Here is a 20,368-nt window from a genome sequence, read left to right as displayed (position 1 = left end):
GTTCACAAATCTTGAAAGTTTATGGATGGCAGAAAAGATGATACTACCTGTTTGATAAATGTATGTATTGCCGAAAAAAATTAAAATAAAATAAAAACATAATGTTTGGTTTTACTTACATCCAAACAGTGGCGGCTGGCCAATAGAGGGCGATAGGGTTTAACATCAAAGAGCTCGGCCCAGATGAACCCGACATAAAAATAAGCCAGCAAGACAAAGAGAAAGGTAAATTGTATGTGCCATTTCATGTGCTCTGCTGTGATGTCTCTGCCACAAGGGGGCACTGCTGTAACATTCCACAGCTTTGTGTGTAAAAATGTTTAAACCTAATAAGTTATTTGTTTCCAATTTGGTTCTAAACTTGTGTTTGTGCAATATGCTATTTATGTTTTGTATAAGAATGCCTCAAGTTATTAATATTGGCATTAAATAATTACTATTTCACAGAGCACTGGTATCCAGCCGTTTATGTTCAATTGTTTTGGGATGGTTATTGAAACTGAGTTAATAGGCTATTTGCACAGCTCCACTACTTCCTGAACTCAATACAGCTCCTTTATTTTCCTATCTTACATTATTGGACAAACTGATTAATCCAGGTGTGTCTGACCATTGTTGTTGTCACTAGTGAGGTCAGACACACCTGGATTAATCAATTTGTACAATAATGTAAGACAGGAAATAAAGGAGCTGTATTGAGTTCAGGAAGTAGTGGAGCTGTACATAAAGTTCATAAAGCACAGCCCCACCTAGCATATTTTTCACCAGCTGCCACTGCATCCAAAGATTGCTTGTTTGTCCTGTAGCTCTGTGCAACTCAGGGAACATAGTTCTGGGATATAATCGGCCAATAATAATATTATATCCATTTCCTGGCAATTGACAAAGTAACGTGTAGGTATTCCATGCTTACTTTCTAGGACATTTTACAGACAGGATGGTGCCATTTGGTACAAGTTATGAGGAAAAAAACAAACGTACTGTAGGTTGATACTTATATACTAGGTTTTTTCAGTTAGAGAAAGATTAACTCCAATGTAACTGTTAATTCTATTGCTGTTTCTTTGAAAGGGTCATTTGGTAGTATATGGCACTATTGGTAGTATATGATCAATATAGAGTTTTTAAGAAACATCCTAATACACTAATATGTAGTTTGGCACACAAAATTAAGCATTGAAAATAAGTATTTTCTGTCAGTTAAAAAATTAAGAGTCTCATTTATTAATTAAACTCAAGACTTATTTCCTGTTTTTCCTTAGCATTTGTACCAACAGGCACCACGCTCTCTGTGAAATGTTCTAAAAATGAACCATTGAATTCCTGCAAATGACTTCAGGAAATTAGCGTAAGATTGCATGACCTGTAAATTAAAAAAGTGTTACCTAAAATACTACTAGGAAAGGTCTGTTCATCTTTTATTACACACTGATTTTATTCCAGTGCTAACATTAAAGATGAGGAGTAAGCACATGAATGAAACAGCATCAACAGCTACCACGCACAGTTCACAAAGACATGCTGTGAATTCAAAGGAAAAGCATTCAATCTGTATTTGTATTCTTCAAGCCACTTAAAGGCAGCTGCTGTAAATAGACTGAAGTGCATCTCACCCACACATCATAATCATGTATATGTGCATATAGTATGTAAGCAGTAAATAGAAGTGGATACACATGCATGTGTAAAACACATACATATTCCAGTACTTTTGAAGACTTTCAATGACAGCATGCCTTCTCTTGTTCTAGCCTAACTGCTTTACACATCACCTGAGCCCTAATGTTCCACTGATGAACTCTTATTAACCTCAACCCAAAGTCCTAACCTGATGCTACTGTTACTCAAACCTTGATACTTAAGATGTAAAACTCACACACACACATGCTGTACAGTACAAAAAGAGCAATATTTTTTTAATTCATCACATTAAATAAGCAACTTCATTAAAAGGCAAACACAGCTACTAACAATTAGGGGCAACCAGCCACACCAGGACAACCAAGGCTTCCATTAAGTTGAAGAACCACTACACACAGGGTTAGACTCTAGCTTAATGCACAGCACTCATCACTTAACACAGCATGCTGGCACCCTCTAAATAGCAGGTACTACAAATTATCAACCAAATCAACACTGAACATGCACTGCAATCCACAACTATCACCAGTTTAAAGTGAAACCTGTATTCAATTCAGTCAATCCATGTAAGGTTGAATTGAGGGCAACTGGACTTGGTTGTAGATAGTTGAAGATGTGTAACTTGGTACATTATCAGCTTGGCAGTGCAGGGTTCTGATAACTCCCATCTTGTGGGTGGCGAGAGTCAAAGAGTAAGTATTGGTCTGTGTGTGTGGGTTTCCTGTATACTCCATTGTGTGGGCCTCTTCTGTTTCAAAGTGTACTTCACAGTCCAAAAAGGCCAAGCTGTTGTTCCTGATGTCCTCTTCTGTCAATTTGTGGTAACTGTCCATTGAGTTAATGTGTTTTGTGAAGGCTTGCCCTTCCTGGGTTTTAATTTTGACCCATGTGTCATCCACATATCTTAACCAGTGGCTCGGTACTGTTCCTCTGAAGGCATTCAGGGCTTTGCTTTCTACTTCTTCCATGTAGAGGTTGGCCACAATGGGAGATACTGGTGAGCCAATGGCTTTTGTCTGAAAACCTCCTGTTGTACTGGTAAATAGGTGGTCCAGCAGGCCTGAGGTTGGCTCTGTTGTCATGTAGCAGTTATTTCCTTAAGCTTTGCACCACCTCTGTAGTTGGGATGCATATAAACAATGAAGTCATATCATAAGACACCATAGTTTCATCAACGTCCAGCTTCAATCCTCGAACCTTGTTCACAAAATCCATGGAGTCTTGAATATATGACAACACTTAACCCTCACTTAAAGCAAATAGAAGAATTTTAAAACCAATCCTAAAATTCATTCAATGACTCTGATGATGACCCCACAGAGGTTAAATATGTGGGAATCCCCACCAGTCAGTTAGAACTGAGAAGGTCCTTGGATGAGAGGCCAAACGCCTTAAAGTATCTACAACCATGTCCAGTTGCCCTCAGTTGAACCCTTGGGTAACGATGACCTGGATGACTAAGAATTTTCACAGACAATTCAGTCAATCGGTGTGTCCATGCTCATTACGTCACTGATTAGTGAGTCCCACAGCTCATTCACATCACAGTAATTTCCCCCGTCGTCTGATCTGGTTCATGTCTTCCTGGAGAGGAACCAGAGATAATAAAGAGAGAGGGAATCGATTCTAGACATTCCAGTTTACTCCAGTTTCCTCCCACATCAACCTCACATGGTGGAGGAATGCATGTGTGTGTGTGTGTGTGTGTGTGTGTGTGTGTGTGTGTGTGTGTGTGTGTGTGTGTGTGTGTGTGTGTGTGTGTGTGTGTGTGTGTGTGTGTGTGTGTGTGTGTGTGAATGTATTTCCGTATTTCCTCTGAAAGCTGCTTTTGTTATAAAAAAATGACTTATAACCTAAGTTGCAACCCATTATAACCTGTACTGCACTTTACATTGTCAGCAGTGTTTTGTTTACTGTGTTAGCATGCTAACATTTGCCTATTAGCACTAAATACATCATAAAGCTGAGGCTGATTGGAGTTTTACAGGTTTTTGCTTATAAACCAAAATATTGGACACATTTGATGATGGCAAGTCAGAAGTTGAGGGATCACCAAAGTCATTACAATTCCTTCTGAGGGAGACATGAATGTGTGAATTACATGTCATAGAAATCTATCTAAAATTGTTGAGACATTTTACCTAAAAACACAAATGCCAACCTGCAGGGGGCAGTGGAGGGGTCATATGATGTAGGATACATCATCTGGGAGCCATGATTATCTGTACAAAATTGTGAGTCATTCCACAGAGTAGACATTGAAATATTTTACTGGTTGAGTAAAAAGTTGGACCAAGTTGGTGTGTCTCAGCAAAACATCACAAAATCATCAAAATCAATAGGATTCATCTCTGGGCTACTGTGTAATCTGTTGCAAAATTGTACATAATCCATCCAATAGTTAGGATCAATCAATTACTAAATGTCAAGCTGCAGGTGAGATGTAAAGTCAAGTGATCGTAAAGGTTTTCACAGCAATCTCAGTCAATCTAAAATATAAACATTAGCATGTCTAGATTCGCACCAGAATGATAAAATCTGAATAAATAAGTAGAGAAACAAAACAAACACAACTGTTTCTACACAAAGCACGGGGTGTCACTGAAAGGTTAAATTAATAGGAAACAACAACAATCACCTGTTCTGAAACCAACTTAACACCCATGGGAGACTTTGTAGCAACATGTTGACGTTTCTCACCACCATCATCAAAATACAAAGGAGGCAATATCTTTTGGAAAAACACTGTTGATTCCTCCAGTAGTTTAGAGACTTTGAGAATCAATGGTGTACTGAACTGTTATGGAGGCGTAACACCTTAATAAGACACCCACCCCCCTAATAATTGTCATCCTTTGAATTGAGTCGTCATCATTAGCTGAGTGTTACACTCCCCACTTAACGTTTGCTAAATGCAAATGGGTTACTTTTATTGTAATGTAGGCTTCAATTCAGACTCAAGATGTTTTTTCTTGTTGGCAAGAAGAAAGCTGAACAAAAAACACTGCACATGGTCCAAAAGCATAGAAATTCTCATATTAGACAGTGTACATTAGCATTGACTACAATCATCAGTGACTTCAATGTAACTGAAAACAGAAATAAATACTCACTCAGAACAAAGACTTGTTCAAATTTATTATCTTTGAACAATGACTTGCTTAGACATTCAGGCCAGTATTTAAACTTTCAGAGAGAAACCTATACCTATAGAGAAAAAGACAGAACAGACAGGGGTTGTATATATCGTTTGTATATAGAAAGAATAGATAAAGATAGTATATGTTAATTTGAATTCATATCAAGATGTATAAAATCCTAATTGTGTTGTTCATTTAATTCGTATTTTTAATACATTTTGTAACATCTTGCACAACTTTGAAATCATAGGAAGCAAATTCAAATCAAGCCATGTAATTTCATCAATGGATTATGGCTCAAGAATACAGCACCTTCATTTTTCTTGAAGATATCTACTGTCATTTTTTCAGTAGGCGCTCAGAGGCATGGCACATGAACACAAACACATCTTAAACAATATGAATGCTAAAGAGAAATGGCAAACAAGGGGAACAAAGGTTCTGCTGTCCATTCACATTTCACTCTATTCAAAGAACACCTTCATCATTTCAGCCTCCATACAGTTCATAAGCATGCTAAAAAGCTTACAGAAAGAGGCGTAAAGCGCTGAGGAATGAGGAGGCTAATCTGACTAATCCATTTAGATGTTAAACACTCTGTACATCAAAACATATACAGCCATAAAAGACTGTCAAGAAAAGGCCCCATTCTTCTTCTAGTCCCCTTACACCCACTCATACTTTTCAGTTAGAACTGTGATGGCAATGATTTAGCCAGAGCGGGAGAGGGGAATAGAAGGAAAGGAAACTGACAGGAAAGAAGATGGGAATTGAGGGAGAAAAAAATTAGGAAAATGAGGGAGGGAGAAAGATGGGAGAAAAAGGGAAGATGCGGTCTGTAAAACTTTAAATCTGGGAAAAGGTTTGTGGCAGTGCTCCATCTAGTGGTCAATGTTAATTATTGCAGCGGATAAATTGAACCTGTTTCAAATTGGATCTGGCTCAGAATAATACTTCATATAATGTTTTGAAGATGAAGAGATACAGAAGACTTCTCAACAAATCAATCAATCAAACTTTATTTATATAGCACCTTTCACACAGGTTAATGTAGTTCAAAAGTGCTTCACAGTTGATTGACAAGCTGATAATAAGACAGAACAAGGACAACATAAAGAGAAGGAACAAAAACGGAACAATTTGAGACCAATGAACATGAGAGAAAATAAGAATGATAAAAATGTAATAAAAAAGATTTAGGACCTATAATAAAACAATTAAAAATAAAATAATAAGAGAAAAGAGTTTAGTAATAGTTAGAATAAAAACTAGCTTAAAAAACAAACGTAAAAATAAATAAAAGATAGAGACTTGATGGAAGATGAAGGAAAGAGGAATGTAAATAATAATGAACTGAACGGTGAAATATTAACAAGCTGTAAGTCTGACAGGTGAAAGAGGAACCACAAAGGAGTATTTATAGTATATAACTTTAATTTTATGATACTGATACATAGAAAAGCAAACATGTTCCAGTCATTTCACTTTCAGGAATCCTGATTAGAAGTGATATCAGATTAAGGAAATACTGATCTCAGATTGCTTATTGTAGCTTTTTATCTACAACTTGGAAGGTGTGAATTGGTCAAAAAGACAAAAAAACTGAAGAAAATAACAACAACAGCATATTAAGATGTAATCACCTCACATAGAAATTTTTAAGGAGTGATCCATGTGCAGATTTATGAGGGCTTTTATCTCTCAACATGATGTCATTGAAATGCTGTAAATCATTAGACAAAAAAAAAATCCTTCATCTTCAAACCCACTGAGCCAGAACTGACCTGCGTGGTTACTTCTGATTGGCTGACGTGACTCCAGCACTGACCAGCAAGCGCTAAATGTCAACAACAAGCCAATGTAGCACCTTTTTAATTTTTGCATAGTTAAATTAAACATTTTTAAATATATTTTTGGAATTTAAATGTCACACACTCTGTGCAAATAAAAATCTTCATGTATAAATAATAAAACTCTCATCTTGAACACTTCAATAATAACACATTATGTCAAATCTCTGACCACGACTGTTATATATTTTAAGTAACTGTAAAATTGGCATCAGCTATTTACCACACTGATCCTTTAATTCTTCATTCTAACAGCTCCTCTGAGGATAGAGGGACAGCGCGGCGCTACTTCAGCAAGGATTCTGTAAACAGTGACATCAACTTCATGTTTGATTAAATGTCTTTAAATGCCAATAACGTAAAAGGAAATGTCTGAGAAATGTGTTTCCTCAGCAGAAGACGACTTTGAATGCGAGAACTGGAAACAGGAAGTAGTCTGAGTGAAAATGGATGATAACAAAGACTGTAGAGATCCAGTTCCGTACTCATACAAAACAGATTTACTATAGTAAATTGTCTTTTAATTTTAAAATGTGTTATTAACTAAAATCTAACATTAGCCGTTTTAAAACCTGAAAACCTGCAATCTGCATTTAAGATTTAATGAATGAATCATTTAAGTCTTTTAAAATGAAAGGGAACTCTGTCAGCAGGGTGTAACTTGATGTTTGATGGAGACTATATTTAACAGTCACTCCTCCGTGTAGAGTATTTTCTGCTCTGGATGTCGTCACTATCCAAAAATAATCATTATAAATACATTTAATTAAGCACAGAGCATCTTTGACGACAAATCTGCATACATGTAGTATCACAGGTTAAAATCCTCAATGTCATTCACTCTTTGCAGATCCTTCTGTATGTAGTTCTGGTGTGATATCCGTCTTTTTCTAGATCTAAAACGATTGGTTTTGATGTCACATCTCGCCTCCTTTTAGTGATTCAAATGCTTTCATTAGGTTTCATAAAAACATCTATTCATATTTGAGAGTCTAGGTAGTCTAAAATACAAAATTTATGTTTGCAGGTATTGGAGTTAATGAAAAATGGTGCAAATGGTTCACAACCTGCCTGTAATTTCGATAGCTTTCCAGACTTGACCGTATTATTTACATAAAGTAAACAAAAGAGAATCTTAAGATAAAATGTTTTCCCTCCTAACTTACACTGAGTCCTAAGTGGACCGCTTTTCCACACCCTGCTTAATCCCCAGCACCAGGTGAACAAACCAGTTGATCTGGACCATCCAGCCTTTCTCCCTGCAGATCTCGATTTGATCCAGCAGGTGTCGCTGTGCCTCGTCCTCGCTGCGACCGACAGTCAGCGCCTCCCGGATGTACTCGATGTCTTCCTTGCTGGTCAGCTGAGGCATGCCTGTTATTAGCCAAAAAAAAGATGATTAGAATCTATTAGTATCTAAGTAGCGTTTTATTGATTTAAATAGATGAAAAACCAAATCTAAACACTTGAAAACAGAAGGCACAATACAAACATACTAGAATTCAGTGACTAACAGAGCAGATACTGTGTTGGTATTAAAAGGAGGGAAGACGTACCGGTCATCAGCATCATGGAGAAGAGGATGATGAGGAGGTTGGTGTGGTGCCGAAGTGCGAGGTAAGCTTTAACACACACATCCTGATGTAGAGAGCAAGAATGATTGATCACATAAAATACAAACGTAAATGAAGACGAGAGACATTTTTTTATGTTTCCAAAATCCAAAGTGTTCACCGCCTAATTTTATGTTACTATCTTACTTACACTAAACCATATACATGAGTTTAACAGCTGATTTATGCTCATGTGTCACATAGTTATGATTTTTCTGACCTATTCTGGGTTAAATGCTGTTGGTGCATGTGTGTGAATGAATGTTATTGTTGTGTGTTTTCCTCCACACACGTGCAGTATATTCTTAGTATATTCATATGAACTTCCATTTTCAGCACCTGGAACTTCTGGAAGTGGGGGCTGCTTTTCTTTCCCGATGTTCCCATGACATACAGGAAGTCTGGCGTCAGCACGAAGGGAACCCACTCCTTACTGATTCCCATGAAGCTCTTGTAATTCCCCAAGATGTGACCAAAGTCGATGTGGAAAAGATTCCCTACAGAAACACAACAGAGGTTCATTAAAAGTTTGTCATTTAGGTTTTTTACATTTTCCCAGAGCTCCATTTTCCATGTACAGTATACACTGATGAGGCAGCTTGGGATTTGTTCAAATTGGGATAAAAATTTACTTCACTACAGTCTCTAAATAGACTTTTCATCAAAAAATGGTAATAAAATATTATTGTCAGTCTAATAAAATGATGACATTTATATTTTTTCATATATTTTATGAGCTATTTAGAGATGACTTAGATGTAATAGTAGTTACTAGTTCCTGTACAATTCCATCACATGCTTAAAACACACACACACACACACACACATACACAAATGAGCAACGACACTAACAATAAAGGCTGCTACATGTCATTACCAGATTCGGTGATCATGATGTTGTCGTTGTGGCGATCACCGATACCCAGGACGTAAGTAGCCACACAGTAACCTCCACAGGAATACAGAAACCTCTCAACAGCCTGCTGGAACTGGGAACAGAGAAAATACCAGTTTGTTACACAGTAAAACCACTGCTGCTTATTTCTGAAGTCAAAACACACAGTGATGCACAGATCTCCCAAACCTGACTGACCATCAATCAATCAATCAAACTTTAATTATACAGCACCTTTCATACAGATTAATGTAGTTCTAAGTGCTTCACAGTTGATTAACAAGCTGATAATAAGACAGACCACGGGTAGACCAAGGAAATAAAGAAAAGGAATAAAACAAAGAAAAACAAATAAACTAAATAAAAGAATGATAAAAAACATTTTAAAAATGTAAATATTAAAAAATTAAACGTTTACTAAAAGTTCGAGGAAAAAAACTTAAATAGAAGTTAAATGAAATAAAAGAAAGTTTGATAAAAGCTAGATTAAAACTAGGTTAAAAAAGATTAAAAGACAAAAGAAACAGATGAATACAATTGATAAGATAAACTTGTAAAATGATAATAATAAAATAGCATGAAATAAAGTAGACCTACATTTTAAAACATCAAAACAAATAGGACAAAAAGACTATAAACAATTCTTAATTAAAAGCCAGGCTGAACATGTAGTTTACTTAGAAACATTTCAACTCTATGTGAAGAGCAGGACTGAAAATCATTTTATTTCCTGCTGTCATGTCAAATGCAATTACATTTCTGTTTTTTCGGGATGATTTTATTTTATAATTTATACTTTTTAACTGAGCCACAACCTACACATTTAATAAGTGGGCTTCAGAACAAAAGGATAAGAATAGGAAGCTGTGTTTTGCTGCTGCTGTTCTGCACAGCTGTGCAGATGTGTGAAACAGCACTGCAAACATTTGAGAAGCGCTGAAAAAGAACACTGCTCTATGATGTATTAAACCAGAGAAAACACAGTGAAGCTTTTCCTGAATGAAAGCTCAAAGATTAATATGTTAGCTAACCCTAACCCTAAAACAAAGCGTGCAGGTGTTGTGGCTAAAAGTAGTGTGTGTGTGTGTGTGTGTGTGTGTGTGTGTGTGTGTGTGTGTCTGTGTGTGTCTGTGTGTGTGTATGTGTGTGTGTGCTGTGGTGTCAGGAAAACCCCCTGATGGTTGCTTCCTTCCTGTCTGTCACACTGCAGATTCTACTTCCTCAAACAGCTGGTAAACGGAGCAGCTGCTGGAGACTAAACTGCTCCATCAACACAATGATCCATGATGTATCATCTGCTCTGAACGCCAACCAGGAATGTTTAATAATCACAGTATTAAAGAGTGTTTTTATAATTGGAATTAAAGGATGCATTTGAGAATGAGTCCCTACATACAAAAAAAAAGAAAAAAAAGCAGAATCTCTTTCATATCTAATCATTATTTTGTGGTTTTACAACTTATTTCTCTCTCATAAGTTATCTTGTCTGCGCTCTGAATCTCATGAGACAGAACTGTTTGTACCTTATCCTCGCTGACACACTTGTCTCTCAGCCACTGACAAAGAATTTCATCTTTGAAAGCTCCGGTGCTTCCCACGACGCTCTGCTGGATGTTAGCGATGGTGTTGGCGTCCTTTACAATCTCAATCATACCTGCGGTGATGAAAACAGACAGGACGAGTACATTTGACAGAAATGATTTTAATATTTGACTCGTTTGTTTTTTCTACATCTACACGGTTGATTGACTGACCTATCTTGTTGCCGGTGGAGATGCAGCCGTAGGGTAACAGACAGAGATCCAGGGATTCGGTCTCCCAGATTGACTCCATGATCAGCAGAATCTGAGTGAGAACATCATAAGTCTTCCTTTAATAAGTCACAGAAAAGACATCTGCGCTCTGTGAGGAGACTGATGTGTTGTCACTCACCTGCAGGATAAGCATATCCTGTCTGAGGTCATCTCCATCCTTGAAGATGATGCCGATGGGGTCTTTGGACAAAGTGGTGGGGTCGGCCCGTTTAAACTGCAGCCACAGCGGCTTCTTCTTAGATGCCATCACTTTACATTGCTCGATCTGCACGTGCACAGAAAGTGTTCACTCAGTGGTAAACTCAGATGTTCACATGTTTGGGAGGAAAAGTCAGTTCAGTTACACCAGTTTAACCACAGCATACTCTGCTCACCTGTTTTCATTTCTGGATGTATTTAAATTCATTTCTGAAACACTAGTAGAGTAATGGGTATGTGTGCATATGGTTTTGTCCCCTACCCCAGACAGTGTGTGTGTGTATGTGTGTGTGTGTGTGTGTGTGTGTGTGTGTGTGTGTGTGTGTGTGTGTGTGTGTGTGTGTGTGTGTGTGTGTGTGTGTGTGTGTCACTCACCAGCAGGGCTCCGGCTCTTAGTCCAGGATCATAAGGGACCCTAAAACCCTCTGGCAGACCAGATGACTGCAGCGTCTCCAGCTTCTGACGCAACTGAAACACCACTGTTTAACACACACACACACACACACACACACACACACACACACACACACACACACACACACACACACACACACACACACACACACACACACACACAGCTTTAGTTTCAGTACCCTGTTTTATTTTTAATCCTTAAAGCACAATAAAATAACACCACATAAAATTTCCATTTTTGTCATCTACTTTCATTGCTTCAGTGGCTGCATTGAAGACACTGTCACAGTGTTTGTAGACAACACGACACAAAGAGCTACTTGTTCAGCACTGGTGAAAATGCTGCAGTGGCAGTTTTAGTGGAAGTCAGCACATAAAAGAAGCTTTAGTGTTAGATTTCCTAAACAGATTCCTAAATGTTCTGTCAGTCAATAAAAAAATATCTGATTTCATGAGTGAAGTTAAATACACATGTTGTGCTTTCTGTCTACAGTATTTCATTTGAAATCTTCTCACCTTGTGGTGTGATGTCATACTTGTCAGCAGACATGGCCTTGATCTCTTTGGTGACTTTCTGAAGATGTTCAGTCATCTCCACCTGGTGAGCATCAGCTGATCATGTCAGTGACTAAAATAGTTGATAACAGACACACAGACTATACATCTGAATAGAGGGGGAATACAAAAAATGGCTCCCACTCCTCTGATCATTTAGATTAATTTCACAACGTTGCCCTCTAAGTAGAATCAAAACAAACAAATGCAAATGTCATTACCTTTAAAACCTCAACCTCTGATAAGTATAGGGTTAAAGTTAGCCATTGTACTGTATCTAATGCTCATTCCAGTGTTGACCTATACAGACCAATATACTACATCATCTGGAGTATTATGTATGAACTATGAAGTATTATCAATCAAATAATCAGGAATCAGGAATTTATTGTGGACAGTTTTTTAATCATCTTTATGCAATCTTTTAAAGAGCTGTGTAAAAGGCCCGTCACCTGTTTCCTGAAGTCCTGCAGCATGGCTTCACCACAGCCTCTGAGGTAGGACTCCAGTAGGACAGCATACCTCTGCTGGTAATGTTTGGACTGAGCAATCTCACTGCGCAGGAACCAGAAGAGAAAATGACCTATGCGCATACTCTGTGGAGAGAAAAGCAAACAAATAAATAATTAAAAAAAAGAGGAAATACTGAGTTATTTAACTGCGTATCAGACATTAATATGACGTTTATTATATCAGTTACATTTTATTCTTAAATCTTTGAGAGGAGGATGCAAATAGATGCAAATGGATGGAAGAGAAGGTGTGAGAAAGCACAATGACACATCATGTATATGTGTGAAAATACATCTTACCCTCAGAGCTCTCTTCAACAGGAACCTGACTAGTGCGCTGTCGTGATAGGGCTCAAACTTGACTGCCTGCAGGAGACACACACACACACACACACACCAAAAAATGTAGCTTTGTTCCATGAAATGACAGGATTTTCAGGTTTCAGTGCACATACACACACACAAACACAGTAGTATGTAACTTCTGACATGTGAAACCCATTCAGAATTATTCTAGATGACATATTTCTTGACTATTTTATTTATTTTGTCTGTGATTGACAGTGGAGAGGTTGCAGTGTGATGGGAGGGGGGCAGAGACTGGACTTTGGTAGGAAGTGCACACAAGTGAACACACAGAGAGCTCATTGTGCTCACACAGGGCGAAGTGAAGGAAGAAGAAGAGAGTGGTTCAGCAGGTCAGAAGTGTAAACACACACACTGAGACAACAGTGAAGTTTGGACATAACTGTTTCCTCAACAGTGTGATCAAATGAATTTTGTCCAGCTCAAAGCGCTTCTATACTGCAAATTAAAGATGCAACCACGACTTATGATCATTATTAATTAAGCCATCACTTACTTTTTAGATTAAATGACTTACATTTTAGCTTAAAATTGAGAGTGGCTTCCCAGCAGCTAAAGTTAGAGATTTATTGTATGTTTCAAGTCTCTTTATACTTTCAATTGTCAAGTAAAGGTGAAAAATGCACAAAAAACTATGAATAATATATTTAGCTTAAGATTTAAATAAGTCATTTTATAATATGTCAAAAATAATGACAATTGCCTTTAAAAAAAAAGTCTCTAGAATTATTGTCACAGTGTCTTTAATTTCAATTTTTTTGGTTTGGTTTGGAGGTGTAGCTCTAAAACAGACTACCATGCATTTAACATTGGCACCTGGGATTTTACAGATACAGTGACAGCTATACTACCTGTGTAACGCCTTTGCAAAATAACACATGTTGTTATTTTTGTAATGAAAGCCTCCACATGTTATTAAAAGGCAGCAGTCATTTCTATATCAGACCAATGAGCTCTTTGTTGGCCTCAGCTGATAACTCATGCAAAGCTGACCACAGAGTCAGCTATGGAAGCCTATCAGAAGATAAACATGCTGTGTGTGTGTGTGTGTGTGTGTGTGTGTGTGTGTGTGTGTGTGTGTGTGTGTGTGTGTGTGTGTGTGTGTGTATGTGTGTGTGTGTGTGTGTGTGTGTGTGTGTGCGTGTGTGTGTGTGTGTGTGTCCACTCCCTCTTTACACAAGCATGTGGAACTGTGACTTAGGTGAAGCATGCAGGAGAAAGGCTTCGTCAGTGTGAAGTTGTTGATCATGTTTTTTTCTGTTCTGTGAGCAACATGTGCCGTGTGTTAATAATAAAGGGTTATAACTCGCTATAATCACTGTAATTACTGTGAACAATGACGACCAGAGGTTAGCCTGTAACAGCAGCATCATGTTAGTGAGTCAGACAGAGTGTAGCCTAATGTGTGTAGACAGATGTGATACATACACCTTTCATATGGAGATAACCTGGAAGACTTTTTATCCCACAGATCAGAGGTGGAAGAAATATCAAGAAATTGCACTGAAGTAGAAGTAGTAATACTTGAATGTAAAAATACTCCATTACAAGTAACATTTCAACAGAAAAATGTAATTAAAGTATTAAAGGGAATGGCACCTTTCAAATGTCTTATTATTACTGATTTGTCAACCTTTAAACAGCATTTTAATTTGAACCTGGTTAAAGTGAGCATGATTTTAGCTACTTTGTATATTGATGAGTAGTATTTTAAAAGCTCATCATGTGTTTAGTATGTAAAAACATAATATGTGACTAGTAACTACAGCTGTGGATGAAAAAAAGCAATATAAATCTGTGAAATGTAGATGAAAAGAAGTATGAAAGATACTCAAGTTAAGTACTTCAAAACTGTACTTTAACTGATGTGTTTAAGTTGAACCATTAATAACAGGTGAGCATGAGGTCAAAGACACACCTGTACAAGCTGCAGAAGGTATCTGAGCACGTCATCATCCTCCAGCGTCTCCAGCTTCCTGACAGCCATGGAGCGGACCTGAGCGTCTGAGTAGTGGCAGTCGAGCAGCTGCATGGCCAGACCGACATCCAGACCGCTGAACAGGAACAACATGATGACAGGTGATGATGCACTCTGCTTACTGTACTGAAGCCAGGCACACAGACACACAGCGATGTGAAAACACTTTTACCTGGTGTCCCATGCATGGCTGCGCTCCAACAGACGGTGTGTTGCCAAAACATCTTCCTGTTTCCCCCACCTGACCGAGCCTAGCAGCTTCGGGTAGGCCCTGAAGACAGGAAGGAAAACTTTAAGAAAAACACAAAACACAAATACTTTGCGGTCTGTTTTAGGAAAATAAAATAAAAGTACCTGGGGTCGCGCATACACTCATGCCTGAAGTGCCACAGCAGCTCTTTGTCCTCAGGACTGAGTGGATGCAAGGGGTCAGTCGCCACAATGGCCTCAAACTGTTTCTTCAGGTGGTTGGGCATCTCTCTCTGACCTCGCTCGCCTCCATCAGCTTCCTCGCCGCTAGCCCCGATATCCCGGCTCACGTCACGGCTCTTGGGCAGCACCACGGGGTAGCAGTACTTGTCCAGCAAAATGGCGATGGCCATGGAAGAGGCCTTGTCAGGGTTGGTGGCCGAGGTGAGCTTGTCCGCGTTGATGCTACTGCTGCTGTCCTCGCTCTTCTCCGGCACTTTCCACATGTTGAGGATGAACTCGCCCTGGCGGAGCAGGGAGCGGTGGTCGATCAGCAGCAGGTTGACGTAATACAGAAGGCGACTCTTGGTCTTTCCTGAAAGATGGACGCACAGACAGATATAAGCCTCGCTCTGTGGATTGTCAACGTGATGTGCAACGAAATGTGAGAGGACCTTACCATCATGGCTGCCACTTCCTGCTGAATTATCCTGGTAGGCGCTTGTCTTGGAGTTTGGTGTCTGAGGTTGCTTCCTGCACACCACCTGGGTGGAAAAAATAGGGAATGTATTCATCCCCATTACATCAGAGCATGTGGAACCTCTTATCCTACCTCCAAAAGGTGTTTCATGCCAAAAATAAACATATGTGATATGTGTGAAGTGATTACACCACTTTAAAAAGGACCAGTGTGTAGAATTTTGTGACATCTAGTGGATGGGACTTTGAATAATATTTATAAATATGTTTTAATTAGTGTATAATCACCTGAAAATAAGAGTTGTTGTGTTTTCGTCACCTTAGAATGAGCCCTTAATATCTACATAGGGAGTGGCATGTTTCTACAGTAGCCCAGAATGGACAAACAAAACACTGGCTCTAGATGGCCTTTTGTGCTTTTCACAAGATTTGGCAAGAATAGGTTCTCCTACATGCTTGGGGGGAGGGGGGGGCTGTATTCATTTGATTGCAATCCACAACCTCACCACGCTGGTCCTTTAAACTGTAAAATGATCTCAGTGTACCTGGAGGTTGAGTCGTGACCCCTTAGGCAGGTCCTTGATCTTAATGTTAAATTCCAACCAGCAGTTCCACAACACTTCTTCATTGAAGGTTTTGGAGGACGTCCTCTCCTTAAACAGTAAAGGTATGGTTACACTCTGCTGTCCATGTGTTTTGGAAAATAAGCAATTCCTCAATCTGTTATAAAACTAACATGTGATTGAGCTAATTGTGATTCTTATAAAATATGCTTATTTGTCTATTTTTTGAGCTTCAAACTTCCGTCAGGATGATTTGAGTACCTGGGCTAGAAGCTGCTGACCATGGAAGATGCTGGCCTCTATGAAGACAACAAACTCTGGGATTTTGGCCAGTGATGGGATGTCAATACCCAGCACCTTCACTCTGAACTTCCTGTTACAGTCCCACATGGAGATAGTGAACACTCTTTCATGGTCCTTCTCATCGATCGTCAACTGCTCATGGGTACCTGGCAAAAAGTGAGGAGGTCAGTCACATCTGAGTAAAACTGAATTCATCATATCCACACACATACAACACACTATTCTTACAAATGTCTAGTTAACTGGTTACCTGCGACTCCAGTGCAGTCATCCACTTGTGCCCAGTCCTCCTTCTTGACCTGGTTCAGGTCAGGATCAGGCGGCTTCTCCATAACCAGGTGGATCTCCTCGCCGTTCTTCAGACACTGACGGATCCAGTTGAAATTCTGCAGTGGTTTCTCCCCATACAGGTACTCCTCCCTATGACAGAAGATTACTCATTTACTTTCAATGCAAGATTTATTCCACTGGCTGCATGTACAAGTAGCTCAATGTAGGCTCGTTTTGGCATTTAACATACCTGCCACACACACGCAGCACAAAGTCCGTCTCACACATGTTGTCAGGGATGCCAAGCAGAAGTCTTTTATTTGCTGTCTTGGTGAAGAAGCTGGTCAAAACCTGAAAAAGATGGGAAATATAGTCTGAGATGCTACAGTAACTACTAGACAGGCTGAACAGAAAGTATACCTAATGAGTTGTGTTCATCGCCACACGTTTCTACCTGTGCCGGTGTGTCGTCAATTAAGACCTTGATGGTCTGGCTGGCTGTGCCAATGTGGATCACCACCAGGATGTGTCCGTTACTGACCTGAGAGGAAGAACAAACCAGCAAAACAAAGGTGAAAAGGATGAATGAAAAGACAATAACATAACATGAGTCAGTGATAATAAATCACTGTGAATCCATGAACGAGTCTCTTTGAGTTTTTTATTAGAAGCATCTGTGCCTTCAAATATTCACCTTGCAAAGTACAAAACAACCGCAACAGCTAGACAACTGAAAGCTACCCCTGTGTAAAACAATACAATTTCATCATCACATTTTCCATAAGGATATAGAGTAGTAACTAAGACGGCTGTCAACGCCATCTTTATGCAGATGACACCATTGTGTATTGTATCGCTGCTTCTGTACAACAAGCCACTGAGAACCTGCAAGTCTCCTTTGATTCCCTACAAGAAGCTCTAAGAAATCTTAAATTAGTGCTAAACACTGGCCTCTGGCTTGATGAGAACTTTATATTCAAACATCATATATACAATCTTGTCAGTAATCTCTGTCAAAATCTCTATAATCAGTATAAAGAGGATTGTTGAGGTAGTTTTTTTGTCAGTGTTGGATTACGGCAACGGTCTACCATTCCGCTCTCACATCATTGTGTATTGTGTGACAAACTGGGTTATTCTTCTCTAGCAGAACGGCGTCATAATCTAAACTAGGATGGAAATCTACCATCATATCTATCAATGATGCAGGACTGGAACTTTGGAATGTATCAAACTTGCACAAATGACTGGCCTATGCTTAAGGTCTCCTATGCAGGGACTGAATTTGGAAAATCAGCCTTTTCCTTCAGTGCACCAAATTCTTGGAATGACCTTCAACACGCACTAAAAATCAATAGTCTACCAACCTATGGACAGTTTATAACCCTGATCACTAACCTCCCTGTTTCACGGTGTAACTGTTTTAACTGATTTTCATTTGTGTTTTTGTTCTGGGTTTCTTTTAGTTTTGTTTTCATTCAGAGTCACAAATCTAGCTGCCTCACATAGTAAGACAGTGATAGACAAACAGTTCATCCAATCACCTGCCAAGTACTTTTTGAAAGTGCCTAACCTTTTCCAAACAGTTCCAAAGGACTACTTCTCAGATGGTTTGTGAGTTTAGTACCTTAATGACAAGACTAGAGGTTTTTCTTTGTTATAATAAAAAGTACAAGCACTATAATGACAGCTGTAACTGCCAAAGTAAACTACATAAAAACAAGCCTAGTTAAAGCCTGGATTTTACAGCACTGTGCAAAGAAATGGGATCTGAACACCATTGTGGCTTTCATGAACTTGAACTGCGACGTAAGGTTTGAATCTCAGAGGAGGAAGAGAATTTACTTTCCCACAAGATTTATTACTTCCCAAATCCCATTGCAATGAAAGAAAACTGAGATGAGATATCTGAGTTTTCTGCAGTTGCCACAATCAATACTCAATCAAAACAAAATATAGGTTAAAGCTGGAAATTTGATATTTTCAGAGATGCAAGTGTAATTCCTGTGGAGTAAAAGAGAATTTTTTGTTTATTCTCAATGAGGTAATATGAAAATCTGCTATTGACAGCACTACATGATATATTTCTCTGAACTTAAATAGTTCATGTTTCTTTTTCCTGTCAGTCAATTCTACATATGGAAGTCCCAGATTGATATTAGAGACAGTAAAGCATATGTGTGTATCTATATACTGAAGAAATAATTCATGAAATCATCAGTCAGATAGCAAGAGAAATCCACCATCTCCCTCCAAAAACACAAAAAATACACACCTTGCTGCGCAGGTGTTCAGGCAACGTCTTGCGGGCCACCCAGGGGTCCATGGAGTAGAGTTTGGGGTCGCGTTCAGACAGCTCGATGCGTCTGGGCGTCAGCAGCTTCCTGCGGGTAAACTCCAGCTCATCATCGTGCACGTTGCTGACATCAGTCACATCGTAGCCGATCAAGTAGTTTAGGTAGCGCTGGTACTGCAGGGACTCGTCTGAGGGCTGTGGACGAGGCACCAGCTGGATCCGCCCCATGTCTTTCTTCAGGGCTTTTAAAAAAACACAACAGACGTGTTTTATATCTTCACAATACAATAACTCAATATCTGTGTCTAGTGTCTTTGACAGTGAGTGGTACCTCTCCAGTAGCGAATGCAATCCAGCGTCTGGAAGACCTGGTGCTTGTCGTAGATCTCGCACAAGTTGCCTTTCTTCTGGTAGAGCAGGATGCAGTGGTCAGGAGAAAAGCGCTGGTAGAATTCAGGACAGAGGTTTGAAGTCACTGCTTTCAACCACACCTGAGCTTTCACCTGGGAAACAAGACATATACACCACGGTTCATCACACTGAACCAATAAAGCTTCTATGAGTAAAGTTGTTTCTCTTTAACAAATAAATATAAGTAAAGTAGGCGACCTGTTCCACCGTCCAGTTTCCAGCGACATCCAGCTGCACAGTGTCAGGGCTGTTTCCGCCGCGCGCCACGGTAGGCAGGACGAACTCAACGCTGATCTGATCCATAGAGGCACCGGTGGACGACGTGATAGCTTTCTTTCTTCTCCTCCGACGACTCTCTTCTCGCAAGACTTCTCTCTCTTCGTCGCTCACCTGGATCTGCTGCCCGTCCATCGCCTAGCTTGAGTAGGGATGAGAGAGAAACAGATGAACAGGTAGGATGTGATACTCTTATACGGTTTATTATAGACATGATATCCTGTGTACATCTGCGCCAACTCTACGGGGAAAGTTAAGAGAGCTAGAAATGCAAATAAATTGATATATGTTGATAGAGCTATTACCTTATCTATCACGGAAACCTCATAAACTCTAAATATTTTACTTGTTTCCTCCTAATGAAAAAACGGCTTGTTTGTTAAGA

General features: G+C 39.2%; 2 protein-coding genes across 2 annotated transcripts in view; both read right to left on the bottom strand.

Moving 5' to 3' along the window:
* optn (optineurin) overlaps positions 1-9,286 on the bottom strand; it is a 413,618-nt gene extending 404,332 nt beyond the window's left edge. Inside the window, exon 1 of the mRNA XM_062443608.1 lies at positions 9,274-9,286. The gene's annotated coding sequence lies outside the window, so the exon portion shown is untranslated. The remainder of the gene's footprint in view (positions 1-9,273) is intronic.
* pik3cg (phosphatidylinositol-4,5-bisphosphate 3-kinase, catalytic subunit gamma) lies at positions 5,793-20,118 on the bottom strand. Its single transcript, XM_062443607.1, has 23 exons — positions 19,906-20,118; positions 19,628-19,799; positions 19,276-19,538; positions 17,455-17,541; positions 17,251-17,351; positions 16,981-17,150; positions 16,689-16,876; positions 16,410-16,517; positions 15,845-15,929; positions 15,331-15,760; positions 15,149-15,247; positions 14,917-15,052; positions 12,933-12,998; positions 12,573-12,716; positions 12,082-12,163; positions 11,527-11,630; positions 11,072-11,218; positions 10,894-10,984; positions 10,663-10,793; positions 9,122-9,233; positions 8,584-8,741; positions 8,188-8,269; positions 5,793-8,005 (listed from the first exon to the last, which is right to left on the bottom strand). Exons 1-23 carry the CDS (start codon positions 20,116-20,118, stop codon positions 7,806-7,808), a joined length of 3,369 nt encoding a protein of 1,122 aa, XP_062299591.1. The 3' UTR covers positions 5,793-7,805.
* Positions 20,119-20,368: the final 250 nt, after the last annotated feature.

This window comes from Scomber scombrus, chromosome 22 (genome assembly GCF_963691925.1).
Source record: "Scomber scombrus chromosome 22, fScoSco1.1, whole genome shotgun sequence".
Classification (NCBI taxonomy): domain Eukaryota; kingdom Metazoa; phylum Chordata; class Actinopteri; order Scombriformes; family Scombridae; genus Scomber; species Scomber scombrus.
Note: the sequence above shows the minus strand (reverse complement) of the source record. Positions and strands in the feature narration are given on the sequence as shown.